The sequence below is a fragment of the Eulemur rufifrons genome, chromosome 1 (assembly GCF_041146395.1).
Source record: "Eulemur rufifrons isolate Redbay chromosome 1, OSU_ERuf_1, whole genome shotgun sequence".
Taxonomy (NCBI): Eukaryota; Metazoa; Chordata; class Mammalia; order Primates; family Lemuridae; genus Eulemur; species Eulemur rufifrons.
The window spans coordinates 42,313,734-42,331,950 of NC_090983.1; the positions used below are offsets into that span (position 1 = coordinate 42,313,734).

Below are 18,217 nucleotides of genomic sequence, written 5' to 3' on the forward strand. Positions count from 1 at the left end.
TCTTATTTTTAATTGAAGGACTTGTAAACCTGTATTTCTAACTTCATCTTGGGACTTCAGCTGCAAGTCTGTGTACTTTTAAATTTCAGTTCAGTTCAACAAATATTGAGTACCTTTTATATAACGGAACTATCACAAAGACTGGGAGTATACGGATAATAAATAAGAGGGTAGTTTTACCCTTTACAGGTATGCCTGTCAAGTAGGGGAAGGAGATGGATAAATAAATGACCTCAATGCCTATCTATTACATGCTAAGATAGAGAGCTACACAAGGGTTACGGGAGGACAGAGTCACAATAATATTGTACATCCATTAAGTGATGTCAAAATTAAATTTGTCTGTCTTCTCAAAACCTGAGTTTTAGCTTCTATCTTCCATCTTGGATTTGTTTTCCCAGATACTGACTAATGCATGGACATAGCTTATAAGTCCATCTTCATTCAGAGATTTTTCTAAGTAAAGCCACAAAGAAAGCAAACCACAAAAAATATTACACATTATAATATTATAAGTAGAATTTATTCTGTAATGATATTTCATAATACATTAGAAAAATATCCACTTTCTAAGTCAACTGGTCTAGACACACTAAAATTATCTCATTTCTAACTCTCTCCCTGCCCAAATTCAATCTGGTTCTAAATTTTAGCCACTCTCACAGTAACTACTTTAGTTAGGGTCCTTTCTTTATTGAAAGTTACCGGATTCAACCTATACATGCCTGGTTGAGTTTGCTTCATGTATCAAAAACTATCAGAACTTGCCTCCTTTATCCTTCAATACTTTCAGTGGCTCATTAATGTCTGCATCATAAAATCCAAATACATTAGTATTCAAAAAACTTCTTAATTTGCTCTAAATGTACTTTTCCAGCCTGTATCCCACTGTACCCCTTCATGCATCTTATTCTTCACATAGCCTAGAGTTTACAAAGTACCCCAAACACACCAGAAATATTCTGACCTGTGTGCTCTCACTTTCCTTCAGCCATATGCCCCTCTATCTCCTCTGTTTATTAAAATCCCATTCTTCCTAGAAAGATGAACAATGGACTAAATAAACATTAATTTTCACCTTATGCTAAAATCTGATAGTATTTACAATTTTGCACATGTCCTAAAGAAAAGTTTTTCTAATGTATTCTGAGACATAATCTTATAATAAAGTATATTCATAACAATTTCATAATTTGTAATTTTAGCATGCCTTTCTTTCTTTGTGGCTTTGCTTAGAAAAATTCCTAAATGAATATGACTTTGTAAACTCTACCCATGGATTAGGCAGTATCTAGGAAAAGAAATCCGCCCAACAAATAGCTACTCAATTGCTTTCTTTCCTTTTTAATGTGTGGATAGATTCTTTATCTGAATAAGGTTTCACACAGTCTATAGTTCATGACCTTTCAATTTCAAATTCCCTGGAAACCCACTTTTTACATTTTATCTCCAGCTAGAGGGCCCAGTACACACAGGGAAAAAAAATACTCCACAGTGTTTATTTTCCCATTCCCTGCCCTCTTTTCTCTTCTATATAGAATGTTAATTTCCACCATTCAACACCATTTCTCCCTGATTAATGAATGGAGACACATATTCTTCCTGTAGTACAGAGAGGGGGACAGGTTTTACTACCCATTCCTAATCAGAAGCAGATTTCAATCTCCAGACTTTTTTTATGACTCCAGGACATGGACTTACTCTGAAAAAAGATTATTTTATTATTATATATAACTTGAGCCTATAATTGCCAACAATTTAAAAAAATAGAAAAGTAGAAAAAAAGATGAACAATTGCCCATATTCACATTACACAATCACTGTTAGCATTCCAGCATATTTCATTTTACTATTTCTTTGTATTTTTTTGTTTTTCAATTCATCACAAAGTAAATACAGACTGGAAGTAGCTGCTGGAGGAGCCCCAACAATTCAGAATAAGCTCAGTGTAAAAGAATCTTTTTCTAAAATTATAACCTAGCAAACATGTAAGCTCCCTACCTCATAAAACTATCTTTATAGTAATCACTTCTTCCACTGATAGCACATTCTCTCAGTTTTTTGCCCAATGGATAGCATATACCATTTCCATTCTCATTTAAATGTGATTCTATATGTATATATGTGTGTGTGTGAGTTTCGTGTGTTGGCACAAAAATACAAATGATTATATTTTATTGATTCTAAGATGCATATATTTTCACATTTTAACATGGTTCTAATCATGATTAAGCTTATAACTGATAGTGTATAATAGCTTAATGATGTTTTTCTTTATAAGTAGTGCATAAAATAATGCATCTTAAAATCAATGGCATCATAAATTCTATGTGACTGATATTTCACAGAACATTTGAGGAGCTATAAGCAATTACTTGTCCCACATAGTACCCCTCTATTTTTGTTAGTGAAGGGAGAGAGAAAAAGTGATTTATGCCTGTGGTACCAGTCTGTGGTAGGAACTGGGCTGCACAGCAGGAGCTGAGCAGGGGGCAAGTGAATGAATTTTCATCTGTATTTACAGCTGCTCCCCATCACTCTCATCACTGCCTGAGCTCCACCTCCTGTCAGATCAGTGGCAGCATTAGATTCTCTCAGGAACGCAAACCCTACTGCAAACTGCACAGGTGAGGGATCTGGGTTGCATGCTCCTTATGAGAATCTAATGCCTGATGATCTGAGGTAGAGCTGAGGCAGTGATACTAGTGCTGGGGAGTGGCTACAAACGTAAACAATGTAATGCACTTAAATCATCCCAAAACCATTCCCCTTCCCCCTCAGTCTGTGGAAAATTTTTTTCTATGAAACTGGTCCCTGGTGCCAAAAAGGTTGGGGACCACTGATTCATGGTAAATAAAGGTGTGAGAGCAAGGTCCATGTTTTATTAAATAAAGTTTAGGCACTCTTAAATACCATCATAGGTGTATATATTTTGACAAACTTTCAGTGGAAAATTCACATCTACCAAATTATAAATTGAATATTGCTTTTGCATAATTCTACTTTTAGAAATATTTCTTCTAGAAGCAACTAAACCAGTGTTCAAGAATGTTCATGAGTCATTGATGTGGAATTGAAAAAAAAATTAATCCATATATCCATGAGTAATAAATTGAACAAATATACTATAGTAAATTCATTTAAAAAAATTGTACATGCATTAAAAAGAATGAGGTATATCTATCAAAAAGATGAAGACAAAGCCACAAGATATTATCAAGTATAGTAATAAGATGTAGAACAGTACACTAATACATATGCATATGCAAACAATTTTGAGATGTGCAAACCACTGATAGTGGTTAAAGGACAGGAAATCAAATGATGGAGAATTTTTGTTTTACATTTCTTAAACTTTTGTATTATTTGAAAGTTTTACAAAGATAATTTATGGAAAAATGTTTTAGAAGACAAAAAAATTAACAAGTCATGAGTTATTTCATAAAACCTAATTTGTTGGTTAAAAGGAAAGTGTAAATAGACATGCAAAATGGGAATAATAGAAAAGACACTGCAGCAAAGATACAAAGTGAGCATAAGATTCAAAGTTTCCTATTGAAATTTCAAAGTAAATTTATATAAACCACTTTACATGTAAAACTGACTTTGGAGCACCACCTTAGAGTTTAGCAGTCATACTAGATCATAGTAGTTCCCGATAGCAAAAAAAGTGGATCCTGAATTCTGAAACCTGTCAAAAACTCTCTAGACGGAAGCTAACCAACTTAATACTAATGGCGGAATCAAGATATAATGCATTTGATCATTAAATTCCTTTTGGAAAATGAACAAAAGTCAGGTTAGTGTCTTTTTATTCTACCTTAAATTTCTTTGAATAATTATCATCTAGACCCCCAAAAAAATCACGTTGTGCAATTACTTCAAAACCTTTATATTTTCTTTCATTATAGATATCAAAGTCTGGATTTTGAGTAGGTGAGTGCATATCTATATCTAGAATAAATTTGCTAATTGAAAACAATCAAGCTTATCTCCTCATGGGTGCAAAAAATTTAATTTCCTCACCTTTGGAGATTTAACTAGAAGATAATCAAGGACTCAAAAAATCTTAGAGCTAAAATGTCCTTAAGAAACTGTCTGCTTCATTGCTTTAAGTCTACTGTGGTTTATGCTATAGTAACCCAATCATAGTCTTAGTGCTCAAAGTTAAAATGATCTTAAGAGAAATTAATTAACTTACATATCAGGTAAAATTCATGTTCTGAAGAGTAATTGCCTTATAAAGACTCCCTAACTGATGATAATTTATTGCATTTTTAAAACTTCTAAATGTTAACTACATATAAGACAACATCCTCAGTGATTTATTTCAAATTTTAACCCACTATCAAAATATTCTTATTTCTAGTGTTAGGAATCTCATTATTGATCTGGGTCAAAGCTGTGTTGTGTTGAATGATCTGTGTAAGCAGCGATTGAAATCAGGGCAAACTGAGACAAATGGCTGAGTCATGGACAGGCACTCTGAACAGGAGCAAGTATCTGAAAATAGAGGCAATTTGCGTCTGCAAACCAGATCCCAGGCTGTCAGAAGCAGCATGCCAGACATCCTCTAATTCAGAAGTCACAAAGAGTGTCAGGTAGTAGCAATCTGATGCCTTGAATAATTTAACTGGTAGTGAAACTTTCTCTGCTGGCATCTGTGCTAGCAAACTGTTTGCTCTCAAACCAATCCCCTGCCTTCTCTTGCCTCATGCACTTTTATGGGGAACACTTTTCTGCTGGCTTCTGAGTAGGTTGGGTCAATGGCATTCATAGTTGGATGACTAGATGGTCAAAGGAAGACAGAAACTAGGAAACGTCTCCCCACCACACCTGTGGTATATCCTCCATGGTTTCAGCTCCACTGGAAAGGTCCATTATGGTTCTAGTTTTCACTTGGTGTTTCAGGAACTTGTTCTATGATAACAGATGCTACTGCCTTGGTACCTCCAGTACGGGGACTGTAGCCCCAAATGAATCAGGCTAGCTTAACCTCACTTTGAAATAGCCTTTATTTTATTATGGGGCTATGTTTAATATAGGTTGTCTATGTGGGAAACAAAGGAGGAGTTTGCTCTCTGTCATCAGAAAATTATCTCTGCCCCGGAATAAAGAAGCTTTAAGTCAGGAATTGCTATTAAGATATAATAACTAACATTTGTAAAGGAGGGTACAATTTACAAATACATTCACACATATTATCTGCAACTTACTGTGGGCTGATACATCTTATGTGCAAAATGCTAAAGTGATATTGATGTATAAGTCATATGTCATTTTATCATGCATGTTTATTTGGAAGCATTTGTGGGTGCTTGAAAAAAAAAGAATAGCAATTTCCTCTCTTTTCACTCTCTCTCAAATCAGTCTAATTGCTTCTATGTATCTCTTTTATTTCTGAACATAGGTGATGACTTTGGAAGCTCATGAGATAAAGGCCATGGCAATAATCATTTCGTTTTCTAGGCTGTAGAATGATGAGAGTCCACATCAAACACATTGGAAAAGTTTGTACAATAGTAGGGCTCAATTACAACCTAACCCTCCTAGACTGTTAGAAAATTCCTCTCATATAAACCATTCTTTTTTTTTCCTTTTTTTATTTATTTTATTTTATTTTTTTATTTCAGCTTATTATAGGGGTACAAAAGTTCATGTTATATATATTGCCCATTCCCCCCATCCCCCCGAGTCTGAGCTTCAAGCATGTCCATTCCCTAGACAGTGCACATCGCACTGATCACGTAGGTATACACCCATCCTCTCCCCCCACCCCCATCCCCCCCCAGTCAGAACTTCAAGCATGTCCATCAGATAAAGGACTGATAACAAGAATCTATTTAGAACTCAGGAAAATCAGTAAGAAAAAATTGAACAACCTTATCAAAAAGTGGGCAAAGGACATGAATAGAAATTTTTCAAAAGAAGATATAAAAATGGCTAACAAACATATGAAAAAATGTTCAACATCTCTAATCATCAGGGAAATGCAAATCAAAACCACAGTGAGATATCACTTAACTCCAGTGAAAATAGCCTTTATCAAAAAGTCCCAAAACAATACATGTTGGCATGGATGCGGAGAGACAGGAACACTCATACACTGCTGATGGGACTGTAAACCATTCTTAATGACAGGAAATGTCAACATTTTCTAGAATGGTTAGCACACATTCTCACCAAAGGCATTTTAACTTTGATTTATGACAGTACATAATCATGTCAAAGGATACAAAATAGCAAACATGAAGGATGAGTCTAGAGATCTAATGTACAACATGAGGACTATAGTCAATAAAATAGTATTGGATTAGGGATTTTTGTTAAACAAGTAGATTTTAGCTGCTCTTGTCACAAAAAAATTGTGACTATGTGAGATGTTAGATATGTTAATCTGCTTCACTATAGTAATCATTTTACTACCTATATGTATCCCATAATATCTGGTTAAAAGCCTCAAATATACACAATAACATTTATTTAAAATAATACACTATAATCCCCACATAAGATGAGGTAAAACATAAAGGACTACATAATTTTGAACAGTGTTTTAATTTTACAGATCCTAGGACTTTCTTTTAAAATCAGTGTGTATATACCTAGTCAAAGACAGAAATAACATGTAATGTTCTTTCTGTGATTATTGCTCTTGAATTTTGGCACAAAAATATTACCTTTCTATAATTTCTTCTTATAAATTCTTCTGATCACATTCGCTCCCTCTCATATTTTCCAGAAATGTTTTCTCTATTACATGAGTTATTATATCAAGATACTCTAATCTTTATTTAAATATCTAGACGGCAAGAAGTAGTAAAAGTGTTTATATCGCATTAAGATTTTTTTCATTTTTTCTCTGTTTCTTTCATTTTCTTTCTTTTCTTATACAGTCTATTCATCTGGGATTTATTTGCCAAAAGGCTGCTTCTTGCTTTATGCATAGTCTATTAGCCTTCATTGACTACTAGATTTCTCAAAGTTCTATTTCCTTCCAGTATTAAACATTTAGCAAATCTTCATCAGTATTAGCTGTATTGCATCTCACTATTTGGCAAAGCTATTAGTTTTCTTACATTGATTCCTCACCATCCAACAACTTCCTTACAGTATTAGTTTATTAACATCAATCAATTTAGATGTACCACTGAAGAGTTTCTCCTTGATAACAGGAATTCCTAAACGAGCTAAAAGCTACTATTAAGCTAAAACTAATTTTCTCTTTTGTCTTTAGCATATGAATGTTTCTCTTAATACTCTAGCTGTATTTTCCTCTTCTGTTTTGAAAGTCATTGGTCCCATTGACAGACCAGCTCATGTGTGGTCCAAACCAGTGTTTCATTTTACTGGCTTTAGCAATATTGCTTCCTTTGCAAAAACATTTAGCTTATCTAGAAGTGGTGATTCAATTCACAAGAAAAAAAAATGTTATTACTTAATCAAATATCTCTCTTCTGGGCTCTTTTCCTAAAACTTAAAGTTAAAACTTGCCACGCTTGAATTCCTGCACTTTAAATTAGTATTATATTATATTATTCAGAACGTTTTTAACCAAGAGACTAAACTTCTTCCTCAACTTCAGTGTTTTTTTCACACAATGAATAAAAAGTTTGCTCATCAGGATTTTTTTCGAAGTTAACATTCATGAGCAAATGATATGTAAATGTGAATATATATAAAACAAATTTTCAGCTGTTCAATTATTGAATAGTGGTTACAATTGGTTTGTTCACGTACCGAATAGTCATAATACTTCCCTTTAGCAAATGAGTTCTTTATAATTCAGTATAGTGGACACTTGGGAATTAGTTAAGCATTTTTTGGGAATGGAAATACATGACTTCCATTAAATACTTCTTTTACTCATCCAGATTACTGATTTATATAGATATGCCACAAGACTAATCTATAAAAAATATATAACATGAAGGCCTCAGATGCACTATCATATGTGGCTTACCACGTTTTCTTAACGTTTTTAGAATTTCACGGCCCCTCGTGGTGTCTTACACCAGCAGACAGAGGACTGTGTCAAGCTAATGAGAACAGATTCTACTACAATTCAGTCATTGGGAAATGCCGCCTATTTAAGTACAGTGGATGTGGGGGAAATGAAAACAACTTCACTTCTAAAAAAGCATGTCTGAGGACATGTAAAAAAGGTATGGAAGATATTTTTTCTCATGAATTCACTAGTGTTTGAAAGAACAATTTTATTGAAATTATAAGTAAATTTTATTCTATTAAAAATATCATGGAACTGTTCTTTTTAGTATAAGAAACAAAGTATTATTTAGCTAATAAATGTTCTATTTTCAAATAAATTTAGATAATATTGCTGGCTATATAACTATATTTCCTCTTAATATGCATTCATAGTAAAAGAAGAAATTCAGGGCAAATTAAACATGCTACTCGTTTAATGTTTAAATACTAAGTATTCATTTTAAATGATTATACCAAAATACCTATAAGCTTTCTTATAATGCATAAAATTTTAACATATTTATTAGTTTCCTCTGAATATAAAAATGATACGTTTATAATAGAATAGAAAGAGTATGAAAATATAAATAAAAATCATCTGCAATTATATCAACCATATATAGTTATATTTACACTTTTTTAAATAAAATAGCATGTATTTCTAACTGAAGATGACCTGTGAATAAAAATCAACCACATGCTTATCCATTTTTATTAACTCATATATGCAAAATGACTTCCTTAGAAACAGGGTGTCCTACACAAAGACATAGGCAAATTAAAGGCTTTAAACTAATATTTTTGTTTGAAATATTAAAAGATAATTTGAGAAAATTTTAGATAAAATGCTCCATTGTGTTATTTTATCATACGTAAATTTGTTACTCTTCCTTTTATAGGTTTCATCCAAAGAATATCTAAAGGAGGACTAATTAAAACCAAAAGAAAAAGAAAGAAGCAGTCAGTGAAAATAGTATATGAAGAAATTTTTGTTAAAAAGATATAAATTATATCCTGGTTTCTTTTTGGATCAAATAAATCTTTTGCCTTTTACTAAAGATTTCTATGGAGAGGAACAATGCTGAGTTTTTGATCAATTTTTTGAGGCCTTGCTTTGGCAAGGCTAATAAAAAAAAGATACAAAATTTGTTATATTATTGAAACATTAATTCTACTAAATATTTTATATAGAATGTTTCACTATGATTTTCTATTTTTTCCTTTGCTAAAAATACTTTAAAGGAATATGTTCATGAAGCAATTTTCTATGCTTAGGGTACTTGCTAGCAATACATTTGCACCAGAGTTTCTTTTCTAACTTAGTCAAATTGCTTGTTCTAGGTCTATAAATTATTAACTGGCTAATGTGAATTTACTGATCTCTTGATCCTTTTCTAGCTGTCATTTAACTACAAATTATCGTACTGCTGGTCACATCAAATCAGTCCACTTTTTCCATTTCACTTATTTTTTTATGATCATATATATGATGATCTCCTTTATAGCCTGTGACCACATTAAGAAATACAGCTATTAACAGACAAGTACTTTTTGGATTTCACATCTGAAATGGTGACAAACACCTCCTTCTGATAAAGATCACTAGATTGTGCATTTGGAAAGAACTGGTAATAATACAATTCTATTCTGTGCTTCCCTCCCTAGATTATACTTTTTCTCCTTTTGTACTAACCAGTACTTCTATCAATATTGATCCAAACTCTCTTTGAACAAAGGACAGTCAACTCTACTCCTGTGCCTGCCTGGTTTGGATTGGTTTAATTTTTTTTTTTTTGGTAGTTTGATTATAACCCATACTATCAGTCAAAATAATTGAATACTTGCGTGTTAAATTTATCTCATAAGAAGAAGAAACTTTATGAAATAGAAACATTTTAATGGCAATCAAAAGGCATTTTTAATATGTACTTCCTAATTTTATCGCTTGACAAAATTTTCTCTTACTAAAAATAGTAAGAATAATTAAACCTGCTGAAATTTACTCATTTATCATTAGGTTTTGCACACTGTGTCACTAGTAAATTATGCTCAAAAAAAGTACGCTATTTCTATAGAAGAGAAAATTATCAGCAAGGAAGATTTCTACTAGAAAATCCACGTGCTGTTCACTCTCAGGGTTAACACTTCTCTGGAGTTAATTTACTAAATCCAGACCTGTGTCTTTCTCTGCTGAGCCATGTGCAGTCTGGCATTTCAGCAGCCACCAAGACATGTTGGTTTCTGTGTTGTTCACCTTAAATTTCCCATTTAAATCTGAACTTGTCATTTAGAAACAACTTATCACTTCATCCATTTGGTTACCTTCAAGACTTCTCACAATAGTATTATAAATCTGTCTGTTCCTCAGTCTTGAAAGTTTGAACTCAATTTTTCTTTCTTGTTTCCCCTCATACACTACCTCTAATCAGTTTCCAAATCCTATTTCCTTTTTCAAAAGATTCATCCAAACCCTAGGCTTTTTACTGTTTACTGTATCATTTAAATAATTATTCCTCGAAATTTCTTGTATTTCTCCACTACTCAAAATCCCGCAAGACTCACTAGTTGGTACTTAACTGTACAACCCTCACCCCCACAATTTAACTTTGATCTATACTTTTGGATTTACCGACCATACTTTGTTTCATGACTACTTCAGTTTAGTGAAGAGCAGTCACTATTCACTGAATATAATATTCATTACTCAGCTTATTTATGCTGATTTCCTATTTAAAAATCTGATCCTCTCCAGGCATTTCATCTGAAGTCAGAGTGCAGCTGCTGTCAGCTACAGTCACTTGTTTCACAGATGGAGTATGAAAAGCCCCAACATATGATTCCAAATCACTTTCGACTGTGGCATAAAATATTCAGATCATTACCGAATGGTGTCAATTTGTTTACCTTAAGGAAAATTTTATATCTTGATTTAAAATGTTCAGTACATAAATAATTGCCTTAAATTGGGTCTTTGTTGTGGTATTTGAGATTTTTAGAAATCAAAGCTCTTGTGAAATATGCTCTGTTATCATTTATTTGTGAATAGTAAGAGCTTTAAATAAGTAGCAAAATCTCCTTAGGTCACGTGGCAAGTTGCCACCAAGCACGTACAAACAGCACATCGGTGCGTCAACTGATTGCTTTCTCCAACAATAATTATTGAGTTCATCAGTTCATTACTTAGTTAAGAAAGACATATACCAAGATGATTTGCAATGTATAATGCATGTGAATCTTATTTTTTACTGTGTTTTTAAAAGGGAAGTTCTCGATGGTATTGTCTTCCTTCATTTTGCATAATCAAATGCATTTAACTGTGAATTTTATATAAAATTACATTATATAGTAAATATGTGTATTTACCTACTTTGTTTATTCTCTGTATTCAAAATTAACATGTCATTCTGAAAATTACTCAAATGATTTTATTTTTTACATTATAAGAAGTAAAATACAGTATTCTGAATAATAAAGTCTGATTGTTGTACTTATGAAATTGTTAGTACATAGAAAAGAATTTAGTGTTCTTTGTTAACTCAAAGATACAGTTATTAAATTGGAATTTTCTAATAATTCCTTTTTAATTTCAAGTACACATCCATGTATTATGATTTCTTATTTGTCAAGCAAATCAGTATGCTATGCCTTAACAATTCATACATTCTACATTTACTTTGCTACGTATGTATTTCTACCAATTATTTCATATATAATTGTATAAATATAAACATGTATATTTACATATATATCATATAACTATACATTATATAAATAACTTTTGATCCTGACTATTATAGTCAGCCTGACCCATCTCTACACCAGAAGCAGGAAGAAAATGACACTGAACTAGCCAACTATTAATTGGCCAGTTAATTAATATTTAGGGGGTGTGTTGATTCTTTCATCAGCTGTTCCTGTTCTTATCTGATTTTATAAAATTAGCATTTGTATTTAGTTTTTCCAACTTCTGTCTTTCAGTTCTTTGTCAAGGACTTTAGCTTGGATGCATCTTAATTGCTTTTCCTGCATGCTGCTATATAGAACAGGAAACTCTGCTCTTGTCAGTCCCCCAGTCTCAGTCTCTGAACTACTTAGATGGTTCCTAGGCTAGAATTATTCACAGCACTTTTAAAGAGAGGATTTGGATAGTAGTGGTGTGTTGTGATTCATTTTACTAGAGAAAGAGAGAAGAGAGATCATTTTAACCATAGAACATAATACAATGAATAAAACAATGAATAAGATTTCCTTATCAGTTTGTGCAAAGATTATTAAAATCCTAGTGCAATTAGTTCAAAACAAAGCAGAGATATACTTGAATAACAAAACTAAAAAGACTGTAGGTATTTGACTTTAGTATGGTTGGATTCAGAGATTCATATAAAGTCATCATAACTCAGTCCATCTATGCTTCTTGATTTTGTTACCCAGTATATTTTGCCTGTAATCTCACAGGGTTTCAAGATAATTTCTAGAATATGAGGTCCACATCCTCTTTGGATAAAGTCTTCTAGAAAAGTTTGAATTGAATTAAAGTCCCAGCTTCATGCTTCTTGACCCAAATGTCTTATGGCCAGCCTTGACCCAAACACCATGTTTAGAGAAATATTGCTTTCTGATTGACCGGGTTGATTCACAAGTCCACTCCCAGACATCTGGTTGTTGTAAACACTATCTGAAACTTGGGATCTGACTGGCAGGGCTGAAACTTGAGTAAGGCAAATGAGGTAATTGCCTCAGGCACAATATTTAAGAGGGCATAAAAATATCTCAGCAATCAAGATAAATAATATTGTAGTGCAGTCTTTTATAAAAATATTAATTATAACAAACATTTGTAATGAATAAAGCATAAATTTTGTAAATGGTGGGATCAATAACTTAGCCACATAGGGATCTGACAAAAGCAAAAACTAGTAATCAGGATAATTTATTATTAATTGTAAAGATAGTTGAAATTTGAACATTGTTTAATATAATGAAAAATATTAACATTAAAAAGTATAGGCTAAATTATTATTTTCAATAGAGAAAGAAAATCATTTAATAAACTTTAACACTTATCTCCTGATTTAAATATTAAGCAAACTAGAGAAGAGAGCTAATAATATGATGGTAAATATCACCTGGAAACATATAATAATATGATGCTCAGTGACAAAATTTTAAGAACATTTCCATTAAAGTCAGAAACAGGATGAAGATGCTCTTCACTATCTCTATTCATCATATCCAAGTAATCTTTAAGCCTTGTCAATGCAAAAAGATAAGAAACAGAAATTAAGTATAAATATTATATTTAATTATCATATAATATGCTTGTCATAATTGAAAATTCAAGAGAATCTAAAACACAATTAGAAATAACTGGAGCTCATTCAGCAAGATTGCTGTATTAACGTTCAACATATGAAATCAATAGCATTTCTGTACACTACATCAAAAAACAATAGAAAACATGTACTAGCCACAATAGAACAAAATTCCTATGTAACAGTAAGTCCCATAAAAGATGATTAAAAAAACTTTTAGAGAATAACCTCATATTAAAAATTCAGGTATGTTATTGAAAGACGTAAAAAGAGCTAAATGTCTTTCTATCTAATATAACCTTTATAATGAATATTCACAGAGAAATAGACAACAGTACTAGATTATCAAAAAAATTCTTGGTAATTAAAATGCAATAACTTTTTAAAAATAAGGAATAGAATAAACAAAGCTCTAAGCTATAGAAGGGAAAAGTCATAGAGACGGAAAAAGGGATAGAAAAAATGAGAAATTTGGCGATTAATTTAGACCAACCTAGAAGTTATCAGAAGGTCCTGGAAAATAAAAGAGATAAAATGGAGCAGAGGGAGCTCATGTAGAACAAAAGGACAAAGGTTCTGTTTGCTGAAATGGTGTATTGTACCCAACAAAGGAAACCCACCCAGCACACCCCTCTACTCACACACACACACACACACACACACACACTCTCATAAAATTTCAGATACTAGCAATGAAGAGAAAATTCCTAAAAGGACAGGGAAATATGTAAAGGGATAAGTTATATACGAAGAAATAGAAATAAAAAGGAATTTTACATCTCAATGACAAGAATGGAAGGAAGCCATAAGAGAGTAGGATGTGGAAGTCTGAGGAATAAGGAATAGCTATTTATTTGTTAGAAGCCCTTTCATACTAACTGATATTTCAAGTGTGTGTGTTTAGTACTTTGCTGAAAAATGAAAATTAATTAAATACATATGATGGTATTTAATGCTTTCACTTTCTACCAGAGGATTTGGGGAGTAGTTCTGGAGTGTAAACTAAAAGATGCTTTTTGTACCAAAACTAAGACCAACTTGGTGGATGAATTTATTTGACATCTAATTTTTCTGGCCCCACATATACTTATATTTAGAATGAGTGTTTTGGACTAGACTTCCTATGTATACTGTTCTTCCAGTTTGGGGCATATTAATATTTTATGAGAATACTCTATTTAAAAGTATCCAATACCAACATATGGTAAGCCAAAAAATGTTGAGATGTTCTGTGATTAATAAACAAAAATCAACACTGACCAGGCTCTGTTGGTAATATCCACATCCCTTCTAGCATAAGGTTGTCATTTACAGCAGTCTTCTATATTCCTTTAAAACTACCCTATATTGAAGCAGCTTATTTCTAAACTGACTACACTTGTAACTTCCCTTTTCAGTGCCTGATAAATTCCCAAATATCAAAAGATTTTATGGCCGGGCGCGGTGGCTCACGCCTGTAATCCTAGCACTCTGGGAGGCCGAGGTGGGCGGATCGTTTGAGCTCAGGAGTTCGAGACCAGCCTGAGCAAGAGCGAGATCCCATCTCTACTAAAAATAGAAAGAAATTATATGGACAGCTAAAAATATATATAGAAAAAATTAGCCGGGCATGGTGGCGCATGCCTGTAGTCCCAGCTACTCGGGAGGCTGAGACAGGAGGATCGCTTGAGCTCAGGAGTTTGAGGTTGCTGTGAGCTAGGCTGACGCCACGGCACTCACTCTAGCCTGGGCAACAGAGTGAGACTCTGTCAAAAAAAAAAATAAAAAATAAAAAAAAATAAATAAATAAAAGATTTTATGAGAAGCTTCCAAGTTACTACTTTACAGGGATCTCAACTTACTTAACAAGATTCTGAATGCCTAAACATTTGGGTTGTTGACTAAACAAACCAATCATTTGTTTATGACTAAAATACATTTTCTGTAATCATTAACTTTTTTCTACTTCAGTATTTTATATGGATACGTATATACAACATATATTTATATCCAGAGAAATAATACATGTGCATCTGATTTACATTAACTCATCAAGGTATTTCAAGTTCATGAAAAGTTTTGAAACAATTTTGAAAGTGTTTAGTGTCTTGCTTAATCATTCTTAAAGAGCTAGCCAAATTTTGTTAAGAACAATTAGCTAGAACTAGATTTTTCTAGTACCACAATCTTTTATTTCAATCTACAATTTATTCTAATAAGTTTTAATCAAATCATAATTGTAGCCCCAATCAACACATTCATGTCAACATCACTGATGTGTTGCTGTTCTTCATTAATTGTGAGATAACATCAGCCAATTCAGTTATGAACTTGAATGTCTTTGGGGTTTTAATCTATATTTAATCTGTATTTTCACAAAGGGTGTACTTCTAATTTACAGAACTCTCTTTCTAATTTGTAGGTGCTCTCAAGTTAGAAGCCAGAGGAAACTGCTACTTCCTTCTTTTTAGTCAATTTTTTGAATCAGAAAGCAAAAATTTGGACTTTCTAATAGTCCTTCTTTCTTTCTTTTTTTAAATACTCCCCACTCTCAATGGAATGTTTCACAAAATTTATAAATTGTTGTAGGGAAATTTCCAGAGAGTTCCAAAATGTGAACAGCTGTGAGCTACCTAAACGATACAACTTGCCAAGAAATTGCTACTCCAGAAAATAATTACCATATTTTACTCAAAACATCTACCACTTTTCAATGAAAAAATCTTGAAAATTGTAAATCTAAGTACTTTATATGTTAAGAAACTTTTTCTTTAACTCTTTACATATTCCTTTTATCTTTCTTCCTCCACAAACACTCAGAATCATTTAGTTATGGAGAAAATCCTTAAAATCCAGTACTTCCTGCAGCTTCTCTCATCTCTGCTGGATGTCAATAAACCCTCAGATGCCAATGAAGAATACGTTACAGATTATAGAAGACAAAACCAATTGCCAAATCAAATATAATGATAAAGAACATAGAGTTTATATTCAGATCAACTTAGATTTGGGTTCAATAGACCTTCATCATGTCTCTCACCCTCTACTGCTTTGCCTGTGAAATGGTTGTGCAGAGGAATGAGAGCATATGTGTAAAGGGCTTGGCACAGTGTTTGCTGCTTCAGAAGGATTCAATAAAATGGTAGTGACTGGCATTACAATTTTGTGAATAATTAATGTTTCACAGTTTTAGAATATAGTCTCTGAGCTATAACAACAATTATTTAAATAGGAGAGGCTATTAAAAGTTAAAGTAGGCAGTTTTAGGCAAATTTGCTAAGGTAATTTTATAAAATGAAAAATGAACATAAATATAAAGTGGGTTTACTGTTAACAAAATTGAAGAAAATGTAAAGAATTATATTAGAGAATTTAGTAAATTTTATAATAATTTGTTTTTGAGATAATTACCTAAGAGGTACTAATGATATTTTTAATATGGAAACTTCTATAACATGGGTAAAAAGGGCTAAAAAATCAGTGAATTGCTCTTTTTATTTCTCTAACAAATCTATATAAAACTCATCTTAAAATTTTAAAAGTTTAAAAAAATGAGCACCATCACTCCTGTGCCATCTTCCCAAATATTGAGAAACCTATACTATTATCCACATGTGAACAATATTAGGAAATATGATCCAGAAACCAGAATACAAAATAGAAAAATAACCATGCTAGTGGTTGATGTTTTAATGTAAACTTGCTGAACATTGTGCTATGTTTTCCTATCTTGCTAATACAATTTTCTTCTTCTTAATATGGAATTATCTAACTGAAGCCCCTATAACTGGTATAATTTATATATCTGAAATAGTTTGCCAGATTAAATATTTTACAAATAATGGAAAATTGAGGGTAACACATTGTAAAGGAGGAGGACAAGTTTAATATGCAAACACCTTAAGTTTCAAGTTCCAGGTCTACCAATTTCCAGTCGTGTAAACTTACCAAGATTCTGTTCCCTCATCTAAAAAGTGGAAATAAAATTTTCATACAATTAAATAACGAAAATGTCAAAAGAGTACAGCATATTTCTGGGGAAAATGCCAGCTGTCAACAATGCTACTTTTCTACTTCAACTTACCCTAAATTAAAACAGAGACCCAGCACTGCTACTAGATATTGTTAGGTACTTAAAAATATTGTCATTGCCTACATAACAATGTTTCTATCTGTAACAGACCGAACAAATGATAGTGATAGCATAGATTATAATGGCGTGGAAAGTTTTCTATTGCCAAGTGATGTCGTAGCTGTCCATAACATCATAGCACAACACATTATTCATGTGTTTATGATGATGCTGGTATAAATGAACCTATTGCACTTCCTGTTGTACAGAAGTAGAACACATACAATTACATATAGTACATAATACTTGATAATAATAATAAATGACCATGTGACTGGTTTATGTATTTATTATTCTACAGTTTTAATCATCATCTTACAATGTCCCCCTTCTACTTAAAGTCTTAGTATTGTTTGGGTTGGACATTTTAGCTTTGATTCTTAGTGTATGCAGTAGTGTAGTCTCTGTATGATTTCTTTGGCTGTAAACAGCAACAGAGATATTTGAGATTTCCTCAGTGGCTTAGGCTACAGTTGTTAGTGGAGATGATGGTGAAATTTTGTTGGGGATGGCGATGCCAGGTGAGTCCGTCTTCAGGCCCCAGTTGTGGCAGCAGCGGGCTAAAAATGCCTGTCCTTAGGTTTCCAGTAGGTATACACAGGCACCAGTGTAAGCAGGTCCAAACAGTCTGATTCTTAGACCTCCAGGTGGCTTTCTCTGGTGCCAGCAGTGGCATTGGTGGGCCAGGTGGGTGGGTAGGCAGAAAATGGTGTTAGTGGTGGCTGCAATGGAATGGGCAGGCCAGCCTCCCGGGTCCCCAGGTGGTGTGTATGAGTAGGTGCTGTCTGTGGTGATAGCAGCAAGT

The 18,217-nt window shown here is 32.8% G+C and overlaps 1 protein-coding gene and 1 non-coding gene across 3 annotated transcripts in view; both read left to right on the forward strand.

Moving 5' to 3' along the window:
* TFPI (tissue factor pathway inhibitor) overlaps positions 1 to 9,107 on the forward strand; it is a 69,385-nt gene extending 60,278 nt beyond the window's left edge. For both annotated transcript variants that reach the window (XM_069469834.1, XM_069469840.1), the window contains 2 exons: positions 7,986 to 8,165; positions 8,889 to 9,107. In XM_069469834.1, the coding sequence (XP_069325935.1) occupies positions 7,986 to 8,165; positions 8,889 to 8,995 (287 nt within the window). In that variant the 3' untranslated portion in view covers positions 8,996 to 9,107. The remainder of the gene's footprint in view (positions 1 to 7,985; positions 8,166 to 8,888) is intronic.
* Positions 8,999 to 9,114, forward strand: LOC138387680 (U5 spliceosomal RNA). Its single transcript, XR_011233946.1, has one exon. It is a non-coding gene; the product is annotated as a U5 spliceosomal RNA (small nuclear RNA).
* Positions 9,115 to 18,217: the final 9,103 nt, after the last annotated feature.